Below are 15090 nucleotides of genomic sequence, written 5' to 3'. Positions count from 1 at the left end.
TGGGACATGGGATGCCAGGGCAGGCTCCACGTTCAGGTTGGGCAGTTCTCTTAGTGGGACAGGCTTCCAGGGAAGGCGGCTCCTGGCAGCAAGGAGCCTCTTCCATCGCCCTTGCTGGAAGATGAGAGATGGCACTGAGGCCCAAGGAGGTGTTGTTCCCCTGCCTTTCTTTACCAAGAGCACCCATGACACCACTGTGCTGCTGCCTTGGAAACGCATCAGCCCTTATGTTGGGGGACACAGGCAGGGCCTCCTCACTGCGGGTCTTCCCATGAGTCAGCATGGCCCTCATTCCTGGAAGCCTTTCCTGCACCAGGGACCCTGGTGGGCTCCTGTTTGGGTTGGGCCCTTGCTCCAACTCTGCAGATGCTGCCTCTGAGCACAGCTCTGGCTGCACTCAGCACCTGTGCCCCTGGGGATGGGTGCCCAGAGACTTCGTCTTTGAACATTTTGCCACGGTCAGGATGGCTGCTAGGAGCCCTTTGTAGGGTGGGCCTCTGTCTGGAACCCCCCTAGCTCACACCAGAAGGACCCCAGAGTGTTCTGCTCTGCTGGGGAGACACGAAGATCTGTTGGAGGCAGGGGTGCTGGTGACAAGGGTGGCTTTTAGTCCAGTCCCCAACAGAATCCTCACTTCCATCTGAGACCTCACTGGCATGGCCTTTCCTGTCTGCCTGACATGATGCTGCCTCAGCAAACAGTCTCAGCTGGGATGCAGGCTCCTGAGGCTGTGCTGGGTTTGTGGGAGACACTGGGTCAGGAATGAGTTCTGCTGCTTTCACTGATGAACTGTGGGGCTGCAGGGAAGTTCCTGCAACCGTCTGGGCTGCAGTTTTGTCATCAGCGAAGTACGTGGATTACCTTACCCTTTAGGTCCCTTCCTCTAAAACCAGAGTTCTATGAGACAGATGTGTGGTAGATAGTGTGGAACTGTCTTTTGAGAAGCTGGTTAGTCAGGGAACAGTTTATCTCCAAGGAGCCCGTATCATTCAGTCATAGTCTAGGGGGCCTGTGGCATGAGCCTGTGGGCCCAGGTCAGGCTTCTGTGCTAGGAGTAGGAACCAATCTATGGCTTTGATCCCCTTGCACCCCACGGTATCACACAGATGATGCTGGGAATCACGTGCAAATTAACACAGAAATGAAACATCAAGGAGAGTAAAACAACAGTAGAAACTAGACACCAGAAACAAGCTGGTGCTCACCAGAGCAGAGGCCAGGAAGGAAAGAGCTTTCACTATGGAGTTGGCATTTTACAGAGAATTGAAACAACCCAGGGAAGAACTCCTTTGAGCCAGAGAGAGGGAACTCTCCGGGTGACTCTGGAAAGACTCCATGGACCAGCCTGTTGTACTCATCCCCTGGTTACCAAGTGTGCACTGATCCTGGGCCAGTGTCCTCACCAGCGCACACTCCTGACGGGGATCCTAACCATCCCTTACAATGTCTCACCTCCTCTAAGGAGTCTCCCACATTTCTTCATCTGAATTCTCATAATGGGCATTGACTATTTTGAAGATAGGTCTCTTGATCAGAACATACCACTTCTCTACGCGATCAGAGGCTCCTGGGAGGCTAGGATGGCATTTTACCCCAACACACTCCTCCTACCGCCAGTTTGCAGGAACTGAAGGAGGGCTGATGGTATTTTGTACCTCAAACCCTGTATCACCCACCCCACCCCTATCTCCAGCTTGTGAGACTGCTGAATAGAGGGAGGAGGCCTCCCACTTGAGAACAGGGAAGGGTGGATGGCTGGTTCCTGCTTTGGGGGAATAGCCAGGAGCTCACATGGCTGGCAGGGAGTCAGGACAAGGACAGGCACGTTTCCCTTCAACATCCCGTGGGGATCGCTCCCTTTCCTGTGTTCTGCTGCCACTGAGGCCAGGGAGCCACTCATTACAGTAGAAGTTACCTGGGTGCAAGAGGTATGTTGGGTCAAAAAGCCTAAGGACACCAGGCTCCAAAGCCCCTTCCAGCTCCGATGGAAGAAACTACCCAGCCTTACCATATAGGTGCTGCCACGTGCTGTTTCATTTAGCCCTCCAGCAACCTTGTAAGAGCTGCCATAGTCCTATTTTATCCATCAGCAAACTGCAGCCCTTTGCACAATTAGCCCGGGATCTGATCCCAAGCCCCCGCTGGGCTGGCTGCAGACGGACGCTACCTGAAGAGGGCGCTGCCCCCTGTAGCCCCTCTCTCCTCCCACGGGGGCTCTGATTTTCTGTCCCCGCGTTCCCCCAAAACGTCCTCAGCTCTTGCCCGGGAGCTACGTGACCCGAGGCCGCCTGCATCTCCTCCTACTCCAGACCCTGGGCCCACGCCCCCGCCCCCAATGCAGGGCGGCCTGGGACCGGAGTTTCGTAGAGGCCCTCGGGCCGAGCCAGCGCGTCTCGTTATGAGGCACAGAACGCCTCAGATGACCTCCGAGGTGGGTCCCCAAGCCCCTGCGTTCTCCTGCGATTAGAGAGCAACAGAAGGCTAGCGATGCCCACACGGACGCGCCCCGCGTCGCCGGTGGGTCCTGGGAGACGCGCGTGCGCAGGCCGGGCGGGCCGAGCGCCCTTCAGCCCCGGGCCTGCCGCGCATGCTCGCCGCTCGCCGCTCGCCGCTCGCCGCCGTCGCTTGGCTGGGGACCTGCGCTCCTGGAGCGTCTGCAACCCGGCCCTGCATCCCGCCTGAGCATCTCGCGCCCGGCCATGACGGCGCACTCCTTCGCCCTCCCGGTCATCATCTTCACCACGTTCTGGGGCGTCATCGGTATCGCCGGGCCCTGGTTCGTGCCGAAGGGACCCAACCGCGGGTAAGGAAGGTGCACGGGCCTTGGATCGCTGCGGCTCCTTCTCCCGTCCCGTGATCGGGCTCATCCCCCACACCGTGGGCGCGTAGGCTTCCTGTTCTGCAGCGAGCGCCCGCCCCAGGGTCTCCGCCTGACCCCGCTCCCCCGAAGTCTGCGCCTGGGTCGCCTTCAGCTTGGAAACAGGCAGCGGGGTTGGGGGCGCAAAGGCAGATTCCGAAGGTAAAGACAGGGTGGCGGCCTCCTGCAGGTGGGCTCTGATGCGGCCGCTGCCCTGCTACTGGCCCTGTGACCTTAAGCAAATGTCAGGCCTCAGCTTCTTCATAGGTAATGCGGGCATGAAATAACGCACTTACCAGGGCATGGCGTATGGCATGTGTGGGATAGTTTAGGCTGGGATTATGTATTGAAGGTTCCCTAGCAGATGTCTGCGCCGTTCACCAGTTCCTGCTTCCTGGTATCCTCAGCTGTAAAGCCCCCTCCTCTTTGACTAGGAGCTCCGGGAGGTCAGAGGTTGTTTTATACGGCTCTGGCTTCCCAGTGCCCAGTGGCGATTGGCCCCAGGTGCAGAACAATGTTCAAGAAGGGATTGGGTGCCGATATCTGCAACACCAACTTGCAATGCTTTCTTCAGGTTAGAGGTCCTGGGCCCTGGTTCCAACTGGGTCTAACTTTGGCAGGAGATGCTTGGACATATGGGTGTTGCCTTTGTCCTTAAAAATCTCCAGGGATCAGGGATCCGCTGCTTCACTTTATAAACCATTTTAGTGTCTCATCTGTCTTGCAAGCCTTGGTGAGTTCTTTCTTCAGTCTAAAGTCTTTCCTGCTGCATTTTAAGCTTCTGTCTTCAGTCTGAGTGGACACAAACTAATCCCTGTTCTTTTTAGAACAATTTACTCAGCCTTAGAAATGGCTAAGCCTTAGAAATGGCTTCTGTCCCTGTCTCCTGCTCTGATGTTTTCTTCCCCTTGCCCAGTGAATGTTGAGTGCCAGAGACCACTCCATGGTCACATGGTGCAGGGCCTTTTCCCAACTTGTCTGCCTGAAGATGAGAAATAGTGGGTGATGGAGAAAGGTGATGGAGGGAAGGATTTCTCGGGTAACTTAGAGGCAGTCAAGGTTGGTTTTACTTGGGGGTGGGGGGAGCTCCTGGGGTTGGGCCAGGCTGAAGCCAGGAGGCAGGAACTCCACCTGTGGAGTTGGCAGGGAGCGAAGTACTTGAAGCATCGTGTGCTGCCTCCCAGGAAGCTGGAATTGAGCAGAGCTGGGACTCAAGCCGAGGCGCTCCGGTCTGGAATGTGGGTGTCCCAGGCAGGGTCTTACTGCTACACCAAACTCCTAGCTCCAGACTTGGAGTTTTTATTTTTCATCTTGTAATTCCCACCGTAAGTAAACCTCAGCCTCCTGAGGGTGGCACTGTGGAAAGCCAGAAGGAACGGAGCTGACCCCGAGGGTTCTTTCTCTGGCCCTGGCCATGCCTTCTGAGCGTGCTGGCTCCATGGGCTGGACCTGTGTCCTCCTTCTGTTGCAGAGTGATCATCACCATGCTGGTTGCCACGGCTGTCTGCTGTTACCTCTTGTAAGTATCACTCTCCTGGCCTTTGTCCCCCGCTCTTGCCCTCCCCCAGCCTCCTCCCATCTGTTCTGGTAGTGAACTCCTCTTGAAAGACTGGATGTATAGAGTACAGGAGTGGAGGCAGAAGTGAACTCCAGGCCCTGGCTCTGGCTCTGACACCAGCGTGTCACCTGGTTGAGCTCTGCAAGCCCGTGGCCACCCTTTTCTCATCTGTGGATCGGCTCAGTGCTGTCTGTGCCTGACGGGTCATCAGAGTCGCCTGGAAAGGGTCTTCAGACAGCTTTCAGAGCTCCAGCTAGACTCAGTGCTGTCTGTGCCTGATGGGGCATCAGAGTCGCCTGGAGAGGGTCTTCAGACAGCTTTCAGAGCTCCAGCTAGACTCGGTACGTCACAGCTCCAGGACCGGCACGTGGGAGCCCCTGTTTCTTACTGAATGCATCAAGTGTCTGGAATGCAGCCAGCTTAGAACCACAGGGCGAGAGCAGCCTGTCTTCAAACTTGGGAAAGAGACCCTGGGGCTGGAGAAAAGACACGAGACTCGGGAACCCGGACAGTGTGAGGAAATCAGTTCCCAAGTCCTCTGTGTCTGTATGTCTGTCTAAAATGACCATGCCCAACAGCCGCTTCCTCCTAACAAAACCCAGCCCAGTCCTGCTGTGAGTTTGCTCTATGTTAAACCATCCTGGCTGGCAAACTCAGGGCTAAGTTCCAGTTCTAGGTTTTGAGGTGGCCTCTGTGATTCATCTGGCCACACGAAGCCTGCAGGGTTCTTATACATCATCTTGACATAGTTGCATGTTCCTAACTTTAGGACAGTCAAGACAGGGTGGGGAGAAGGTGAGATGCTGATTAAAAACAGTTGGTATATTCCTCAGGACTGTTTCAAACATTGAGTTGATTGCAGATTTGCTCAATGTTATTGTAGTTAAAGTCTGCTTTTGCGATGAGGTTGTTAACTAGTTCTATTAGTTCTCTTTCTCTAATTTTACCTTACATGATGTTTAATATTTCCTACCTTACACGCACACAAACTAAAATTTGTTAAAGCTAATGTTGACTCTTAGATATTAATTTGCGTCCATGGAGATGCATGGTTGTTTCAGAATTCTCTCTGGACAGAGCAGCTCTGAGGCCCTTTCTCCAGTTCTGGTTCATGGTGCTTCAGAGCTTGACAGATTGACCTCACCTGACCTGGGGAGGACCTCCCAGTGGCCCAGAGTTGGTGGATCAGAGACTGGGACATACAGGCTGGGGGAGCCCGAGGAAATGCAACAAGGTGTGGGCTAATCACAAATGCAGGCCACAAATGAGATGCAGACAGGTAAAATATGGGGCCATGTCAGGAAACACCACAGCTGGAAATGACCACACATACCTGGGGAGCCCACGGCCACTGTTCAGCAGCTAATGACTTCTGGTGACTTCTAGTCCGTCGGGCACTCTGCAGGCTGTGCAGGGATAGTCAGAACAAAAGGTCAGGCAGCACCCTTCAAGTGGTCCCGGGAGACTTCCAGAGTCTTGAGGCCTGCTACAGTGGGCAAAGTGGGAAAGCTTGGCCCAAGTGCTGGGGTCAGGTTTCTGGGGGCAGCCTTGCCTCCTCTATAATCCCAGGTCCTGTCCTAATTCAGGGACCTTAACAGATCTACAGAAAACCAAATCGAGCCAAACCAAAGCCCCATACGCCTATAGAGGGTGCGGGTGATTCCACAGGGCAACACAGGCCCTGCAGTCTTTGAGTCAGTCACATACTCCCTGGGAGGGGGAGGAAAGTGTGCCCAAGGTCCCCCTGTGAACCTGGGGCAGGCTGCTCTTATGCCCGGCACCCCCTTACTCTGTGTCCCTGGCAGCTGGCTCATCGCCATCCTGGCTCAGCTGAACCCCCTGTTTGGACCGCAGCTGAAGAACGAGACCATCTGGTACGTGCGCTTCCTGTGGGAGTGACCAGCCCCAGGTACGGGGACATGGTGGGGGGGAAGAGAAGGGAAGGGTAGGGCCTTGGTGGGGGCTCCCATTTAGATTCAGGCATTTAGTTATTTAGGAAAATGAGCAAGTAACAGGCTGGGTACTGAGTGCTTGCCAGCCTGTCACAGTGTCAGGCTCCAGGAATAAGACAAGACCCACAGTCCCCTAGTCCCTGTTCTCTCACGGGGCTTCCTCCTGACATACCTGGGTGTGAGACTGGTTCAGCGTCCAGCGGGAGGGGGCCAGGAGTGGTGAGACACCACTGGGCGGGGGCTCTCCAGGGAGGACAACGCAGTGACCCTTCAGTGTGATATGTGTTTCAGGTGCCTCAGCTCTCTGGATGACCCTGGCTCGATGTCCCTGATGACCCCTCCAAGCCTGCCCTCCCCCCACAGCTGCAAAGTCCTTTCTGCTGGTACCTGAGACCTGCACTTGCAGGGCCCACCTGTCCCAGCCCTCGGGGAAAGCCCTTTGCTCAGAGTCAGGTTGGAGCGGGAGCTGTCCTGCCCTTACTTTCCCACTGCTCCCAACACCATGGGATGTGGCTTACAAAGCAGCCCTGTTGCCATCTGCTGTCTGCTGTCTGCTGTCTGGGGCTCTGTTGGTTTATGTCACAGGCCTCTCTCAGCTCTGGCATGGATTATTTAATTTGTGGCACATCTAGGTGTGCAATTCTTGAAAATATTAGAGTGACAGAAATATTAGCTCACACAAAGCACAGTAACTTGGGTCAAGAGTGACAGGGGTGTCGAGTACCCTTTGTAGCTACAAAGTTACACTGGCTTGCTCAGTAGGCTGTGTCTCACAATATTCCGTTTCCCCTTCTTTCAGCTGCCCCCAAACACCCTGTGTGGAAGAGCCCGTCCCCTTCCCTGAATCAGTCTGAGCACAGCCGCTCCTACCTGGAGATACCTGGACCCTGCCTCATCACACCGTGACAGGGGCAGGTTTCAGAGCCTCTCGGCAGCCATGAGCAGAACTGGAGATACAGAGGGATAGGTGACAGCACCATTTGAGTGGCACTGTGGGTGCTGCCCCCATCCCACCCCCACCCCCAGTTCCTGAGGCCTTTGCCCCCTGAGTGTACTTGGCTGGGTACTGGGGATGATGAGGGACTTGGAGGCACAAGCACACTGGGTCAGAGCAAGGGGGACAGGGTCCCTCCAGCCTGTGCACTCACTCATCAAGCAGAATGAGCTGGGATGCCAGACCCCGCCTGGAGCTCTCAGACCTAATGGGACAGAGCCTGCCCACCTGGCCTGATCCCCAGCAGGTGGCCCATCCACACTGCCTCTCCGAGGGAAGAAAGGCCAGCCCCACCTATTTATTGACTATTTATTTGGCACTCTGTCCCATGGAGCAGGCATCATTCTTGGAACAGCAGTAGAATGTGATGTGTCTCGCTCAGATTTCTTGGTTCTGGGCATGCCAACTGCTCAGAGCACAGGTCGAACTTCCCATGGATCTCCCCGACCCACCCACCCCAGCTCCTCTCCTCTCCTGGCCTCTGCAGCCTTCCTGTAGAGTGGAGGGTGTTGAGCATGACTTGTACTGAAAATCTGGTTTATGTCTAATAAAAAATGGTGATGGTCTATTACCCTTGGCCTCTGCCAACTTTGCTGGCTGCTACTCTCCTGGCTACCTTTTTCTCACTTCTTCTGTGGGGAGCAGCTCGGACTAGACTGTTACTGGAATTAAGACTTATTCTATGCATCTGCTCTCCCACAATATGGCGCTGGGAGAGGAGAAAACAGCTTCTACCCAGCTGCCTCCAGTTCAACCAATAAACAGCAGGACCTGCTCCTGATTGGAGGAGAGCAGCGTACTCGGCGTGTGGGCAGCCGAGTTGGGATTGGCAGAGGAGGACTATAAAGGAGGAGAGAGACGGCATGCACCAGGAACATCTAAGGGGAACACCTGTGCAGCCCCCGAGAGAGCCGGCCAGCGGTGTGCCGCTCCCCTGCGGAAGTGGGGAAAGCGGCCAGGGGGAACCGCCCTTCCACGGAGGAGGAAGGGACAGTAGCCAACCCGGGAAGAACCAGCAGCAAACCCGGGGAGGGCCGAGCAGACAGAAGAACAGCGCAGGGTCCTGTGTCGTTCCTCCACGAAGAGGGGGAGCGACATAATGATGCCGTGACTCGGATAGGAAGCCTAGGCAGGACTTAGTGTCGTTCCTCCATGAAGAGGGGGAGCAACATCTTCAGTGGGTAAATCTGAGGAACAGGAGAGGGGGCTGGCAGCTGACAGCTTTGGAGCTGTAGTTATGTGACCTGGACACGGAGGACCACGTTTTCCTGAGACCTGGTGGAAGATCTGGGTCCCGCCGACTGTGTTGGTTTCAGCCCAAAGCTGGGCCTGGCAGAAGGAGGAGGAGGAGGAGGGCTGATTGGTGTGGAACCTTGACCACCACTGCCCTGTGCCCCAGGTGACAAGAGGCATGCCACCTGGGGTGTGCAATAAAGCAGGTCCCCACTGCCTCTAGAGTGAGGCCTGATTCATTCCTAAATATCTGAGGGCCGGGAACCTGCCTGCACAAGGTGCAGTGAGAAGAGGGAACTGGACACTTCAAGGCCAGGGCCTGTAGCTGTGGGGATGTCCAGGAGGGTGGGAGTTGCAGAGAGGAGAAAGGTAGAACCTGGCTCTGAGGGCTGGAATCCACATTGAGGAGCTTACACTGGAAGCCATGAAAGTGTCCTGAAGCTAGGATGTGACACAGTCTGGTTTATCTCCCGGGTGCACAGTAGACAGGAGGCTGGGTTGGACTTGGGTTGATAGGCACCCAGGTGGTTGTGGTGTGGGGACAGAAGAGTAGGTGGGAGCAGGACATGGCCATGCACTGGTTGTGGAGGGGGAAGGCAAGGCTGGTGCTGCCAGCTGTGTACCCAATACTGCTCTGTGATGACCAACAGGGACAGAGAGTGCCATGTGCCTGGCCGGTGGGAGCACAGGTAGGAGCAGGTTTGACAGGGCATGTGATGCACTGGGATTTCCCCGTTTCCTTCCAACTTGGGCATGTCCAGGATGTCCCTATGGAAATGTCCAGAAAGTGGTTGACGGGATAGGCTGAAGGTCAGAAGAGTGTGGTCTGAAGATGCAGGGTTGAAGTCATCAGCTTAAAAGAACTGCTGCTCCCTGGGTTGATGGCAGTTGCCGAGGGGGTCCAGAGAGAAAGGCTGGGAAGAGAGCCCCCAGAAATGCCAGGGTTTAGGGAGTGGGTAGGTGAATATGAGCCCATCCCGGGTGGCAGGAGGCAGGAGGAGAAGCAGGTGTGTAGAACGCCAGGGAATCCAGAAGAAGAGTGGTTCAGGAGGAGGGAGGTGTCCAGGGTATCACCTGCCCCACTTCTACCACTGCTCCACCCCCACGAAGTGAAGTGGGCTGGCAGCAGTGGGCTGGCAGGTGAGAAACAGGAGTGACCTCTGAGGGGAGGACCCTGTGGACCCCGTGTCCAGCACTCTCCCCTCCGCTTCCTTTTGTGAGGACCAGGTTCCTCTTAAAGTTTTCTCCACCCTGCAGAGTGAGCAGGCTTGGTCAAAGATAAACCAAGCTGGACATCAGTTAATGCTAGGAAAGGAGATTTTTCTTCAGTTTTCATACCGACAGCAGGGGAAAGAGCTGAGCGCCATCCAGACTTGCGCAGAGGTGGGAGGGAACCGATCTGGAGCTCAGCTTGCATCAGAGAAGTGGAAAACTGCAGAGGGTTGGTGAGTGTCCTGTGATCAGGCCTGCAGGGTCTGCTCGTCGGCAGTGGCCGAAGTTAGGATTCTGTCCTCCCAGAGCTGGAGACGCAGGCCCCCGCATTCCTGATGATGACATTTCAACAGAATGTCTTCCAGACCCTTGAGAAAGACACCCCTGGGTAGTAGGAGAAACACACAAACAAGGGTACACAGATTCAGGGGAAGTTTGAAATAAATTTATTTTGTTGGAAAATAATTTGAAATTTATGCCTAATTTTCTCATAACATACATTCCTCACAAAGTTTGTAAAGGCCCCTCCCGTAGTATCTCTGAGAGAAAGAGGAAAGATTTACAATTGTAACCCCCTCTTTTTTTAAGATTTATCTTTTTGAAAGGCAGAGTTATACACACACACACACACACACACACACACACAGAGAGAGAGAGAATTCCATCCCCTGGTTCATTCTCCAAATGGCCTCAATGTCCAGGGATAGCCAGGCCAAAGCAAGGAGCCAGGAACTCTTTCTTGGTCTCCCACTTGGGTGGAGGGATCCAAGTACCTGGGCCAGCTTCTACTACCTTCACAGGTACATTAGCAGGGAGCTGGATGGGAAGTGGAGCAACCAGGGCTCAAACTGGCGCTCAGATAATAACCCACCATGCTGAGACACACCCCCACCTTTTTTTTTATGTTTTAAGTAAAAGCTTGAGGGCCTATCTCAAGTGTTGTCTGGAACAAACAAAATTCTTTTGAATAGCTGTGAGCTTTTTCAAACAGATTAAAAGAGGGCTGTGTGGCCCCAGGGATGCAGCTTTGGGCTGCTGGAAGCAGGGTTGGTCCAGTTCCCTAGAGCAAGAATTTGGATGCAGTCATTATTTATAGAAATGTCTTGTATATATGTAATTTGTATACAGAGAGATTTCTTTATAGTTCTGTTTTCCAAACAAGATCTCTCTCCCCCACTATGTGGTAGGGACATCCAATAGTGAATTTCAGCCTCTGACGGATCCACAGGGGACTTAAATTAAGCAAAAGATCTCTAGAAAGAGGCAACGGCTCAGAGTACCCCAAAACCATACTAGGTGGAGAGTGGGGAAGCAACCTAGAGAGCACCCTGAGAGAGGGAGACAAAGTCTTGGTGGCCAACCAGGTTATGCTGTGCACAAGGAGCGTCAGCAGAGGGCAGGGCCTACATGCAGCATAGACACCTCCAGAGAGCAAGTCCAAGTTACGCAGTACCCTGGGCGTGGGTGTTTGAGATGGTGGCCCAGAGCCAGCTTTGAGCAGGGAGCCCTGGTAATTCCCCAGACAGCACTGTAGTGGGAATGAAATGTCCTTCCAGCATATTTAACGCAAATGGCTAACATGTGTCGAGCAGTTAACCTGTTGCAAGACAGAGAGCTGAGGAACCCTGCCAGCTTAATGGGGCTACCAGCCCCCCTAAACAATCTGGGACCTTTTCCCAACTCAGCAGCCCCAAGAGATCTGGCACGCTGCAGGCTACGGCAGAAGTAGCTGCCAGCCTGGATTGTTTCTCAGTGGGGACTAGGAGGTGCTGTTTCTGCTGGCCACAGGCTCACCTCTCTTTGTGCATTCTGATGGCTTTGAACAGAAAGAGGATCACTGAGTCCTGGGGACGTGAGTAGCTGCAGGTGAACCACGAAGGCACTGCTCTAGGTCAGCTTGTCCGTGCCCTGGAAGTGACCTGTTTACAAACCCTGGGTTTTCCCAGAATGAAATCAGTTGGCAGGGTTTCCTTGACTTGGTACACCAGCAAAGAGAGGGCCAAAGTCCTGTGCTAATTCACGTCGCATTCTGGTTAACAAATCTCACTTGTTGGGGAGATGTGAGTCACCGAATACAAGCTTCAGTTGGACGAGGGGAATGAACTTAAGAGACCCAGTGTATAATAGGATGACTGTAATGAAATCACATAGTAGAAAATTGGTAATAGATTTTAAGTGTTTTCTACACACACACACACATATAAAATAAATGAGGTAACAGGTTAAATTATTCAATTTAGCCATTCCACTGTGTGTGTGTGTATGTGTGTATTCCAAAACATCCTGTTGTATACCCTGAATGTATACAATTTTGTCAATTAAAATTTTTTTTAAATAATTAACCATCAAAACAACCCATAGACTGCTGGGATGGAAGCCAGGTACATTACGACACTCTCCCGGGATGGAGCAAGACTTGGCTTGGTGAGACGCTTTTCAGTGGTTTTTTCACGAGTTCTCACAGGCCCAGGGACCAGTTCTGGAATCACGCTCCAAATCTGGTCTGCAGTGGTATGTCTCAGTGTGGAGTATAATGCACCTATATGAGTGATAGAGGATGAACTGGAACGCTTGAAGATGCACGTGTCTGGGCACCAATCACCACACCCATTCAGGTTAGAGCCTCACAGGTGGACAACAGACTTTGCATTTCTGAACAATGTTTATTTGTTTTCATCTATGTTAAAGTGAGAGAGAGAGAGAGAGAATCTTCCATCCACTGATTTACTCCCCAAATGGCCATAACAGCCAGGGCTGAACCAGGCTGAAGCCTGGAGCCCAGAACTCCATCCCAGTCTCCAATGTGGGTGGCAGGCAACAATGACCTGTTGTTGTCTCCAAGGATACATTAGCAGGAAGCTGGACCTGAAGTGGTGGAACTGAGACTCTGAACCAAACCGGTGCTCGGATACGGGTTGGGGGTGTCTGTCCTGAGTGGCTGCTCAGCCTGCTCTGCCACAACATCCTCCCCCAGACTGCATTTTCAGCCAGCTCCCAGGGACATGGGCGCTGAAGCTTTGCAGTACAGGGTCTCCCGACCTCAGCCCCGTCGACAGTTTGAACTAATTCTCTGGGCTGGGGGAGGTTGGGGGCACTGTCCTGTGCATGGTGGGCTGTGTAGCAGCACTGCTGACCTCCCACATGCCAGATGCCAGCAGAACCCTGTCCCTGCCCCCCATGGTGACAGTCCTAAATGTCTCTAGCCACTCAAACAGTCTTTGGGGGAGGCCTCCTCTCTACTTCCCCCCGTGTTGGGAACCACTACTGTAGAACCTCAACCCCTGAAATGATTTCCTAATTTAGTCATCATCCTAGAATCCCTGCAAAAGGAGGTTGGGAAGCCCTGAGGGAAGCTGGGCTCCTGCCCACCCCAAGTCCTTCACTTGGCTTTCTCCACAGACCAGGAGACCATGCTTCAGGGAGAAGGAAGCACCCACACTTTCAGGGAGTACAGGGGGTCAGAGCAGGCATGAATCCCAGCACGGGTAGCTGGGGGTTCCATGGAAGCCACGTAAGGCAGGGAGCCCAGGCATTGTTCTTGAGCCTAGCTAATCCCTGAGCTCAACCTCCAGGCATCTCCTTCCTGAAAAGGTGGGTGGATAATGGTTGCAATGCAGATTCTTAGGAACCCACAGCACCAGGCCAGGGTTGTAGGTTAAATTATGGCTTATGACATGGGCATTCCATATCCAAATGCTGGTTCAAGTCCCTGCTACTACTCTGCTTCTGATCCAGGTTCCTGCTGATGTGCCTGGGAAGGCAGCATAATGCCCTGCCACCATCTGGGAGACTTGGATGGAACACCTGGCTCAGCTCTGGCTGTTGTGGCTATTTGGGGAATGAACAAGCAAATGGAAGATGTGTATGTGTGTGTGTGTGTGTGTGTGTGCCCCTCTAACCCTATCATTCTGCCTTTCAAAAACACATAAATTAATAGTTTTTTAAAAAAGAAAGAAATCCACAGCACCTGTTGATTCCCTACCCTGAGGATTAAGGGCCATGACAGCAGCAGGGTCTTCTTGCTTACTGAAAGCTGCCCAGGACACACTGGGGCGGTGACTCTTCTCTGACAGGATCCTTGGACCCTGAAGAACCACTGCAGATTCGTCAGTCTCAGTTGCAGTGCCAGGTGCAACAGCCTGGCTCCTGATCAGCAGCAGGTGATTCAGCAAACCCATTTTTCTTCCTCTACCAGCCTCCCAGGAGCAGTTCACCTTCACTGAGCAGCTCAGCTTTGGGGTTAGGGTGCAGAGCCCGACTGCTGGGGCTCCACTTCCAGCTCCACCAATTAGCAGTTAAGTGAACATGACTTCATCCTTCTGAGTTTCAGCTGTGTGGATGCATTGGTATAGTAACAGTAGAGCCTGCGTGCTGGAGGTTGTGAACAGGAACTGAGGTCATGGATTAAAGCGCCTGGCTGATCACTAGATGCCAACTACTCATCGGATAAATTTTTACACAGTGTCTCTTCAGTTCTGTGCAGCATTTCATGTTCCCAGGGCACCAGGATCGCTATTTCTTCCCCCTAAACAGCCAACAACCTGTGTACTTTTTTTTTTTTTTAATTTATTTATCTTGGAAGTCAGAGTTACAGACACACACACACACACAGAATCTTCCTTGTGCTGGTTCACTCCTCAGATGGCACAACAGTCAGTGCTGGGCTAGGCAGAAGCCAGGAGCCAGGAGCTTCATCCGGGTTTCCCAGGTGGGTGCAGGGCCCCAAGCACTTGGGCCATATTCTGCTGCTTTTCCCAGGCCATTAGCAGACAGCTGGAATAGGAGTGGAGGAGACAGGACACCAACCAGCACCCATGTGGCATGTCGGTGGTGCCAGCCCCACCCTGTGTGCTTTGACATGTGAAACAGGACCTGGGGAACAGTGCAGTGAAAAATTCCCAAGGTTTGCTTCTGTATCTGCATGTCTGTCTGGTTCAAAAGTCCTACATTTATAAATGTCGTGTCCTCCCTGTAAAAACATGGATGTTTTTGTGCGGTGGAGGCAAGGGAGAAGGTGCTAGAATTGCTATGCTGATTCTAAAGTTCTCAGGGAAATACAAACATGAAAGGAATAACAAGTATATTTCTGGAAAAGCAGAATGATGAGAGGGAAACTGGCAGCTATTAAAAAGTGATACAGTTACAATTTGCTGAGCAACAGATATTAAAACAATGGTGTTGGCACATGAACAAATTAATAAATGGGAGAAAATAAGAGTCCAGAAATGAACTTAAATTTGCAATTAGGAATTAAGAATATAACAAGCATGGTGAAAAAGAGATG

At 53.1% G+C, this 15090-nt stretch overlaps 1 protein-coding gene across 2 annotated transcripts; it reads left to right on the top strand.

Moving 5' to 3' along the window:
• Positions 1 to 2549: 2549 nt before the first annotated feature.
• ATP6V0E2 (ATPase H+ transporting V0 subunit e2) lies at positions 2550 to 7932 on the top strand. 2 transcript variants are annotated; one of them, XR_011390313.2, is made up of 5 exons: positions 2559 to 2803; positions 4329 to 4376; positions 6221 to 6324; positions 6659 to 6750; positions 7167 to 7932. XR_011390313.2 is itself a non-coding variant. In XM_008250090.4 (4 exons), the coding sequence occupies exons 1-3, from the start codon at positions 2700 to 2702 to the stop codon at positions 6312 to 6314; spliced, it is 246 nt and encodes an 81-aa protein (XP_008248312.1). In that variant the 5' UTR covers positions 2550 to 2699; the 3' UTR covers positions 6315 to 6324; positions 6659 to 7932. The 2 variants fall into 2 exon arrangements, 1 of the variants encoding a protein (XP_008248312.1); XM_008250090.4 differs by having other exon boundaries at positions 2550 to 2803; positions 6659 to 7932.
• Positions 7933 to 15090: the final 7158 nt, after the last annotated feature.

Source organism: Oryctolagus cuniculus, chromosome 7 (assembly GCF_051225735.1).
Source record: "Oryctolagus cuniculus isolate XC-2025 breed Fujian yellow rabbit chromosome 7, ASM5122573v1, whole genome shotgun sequence".
Classification (NCBI taxonomy): domain Eukaryota; kingdom Metazoa; phylum Chordata; class Mammalia; order Lagomorpha; family Leporidae; genus Oryctolagus; species Oryctolagus cuniculus.
Note: the sequence above shows the minus strand (reverse complement) of the source record. Positions and strands in the feature narration are given on the sequence as shown.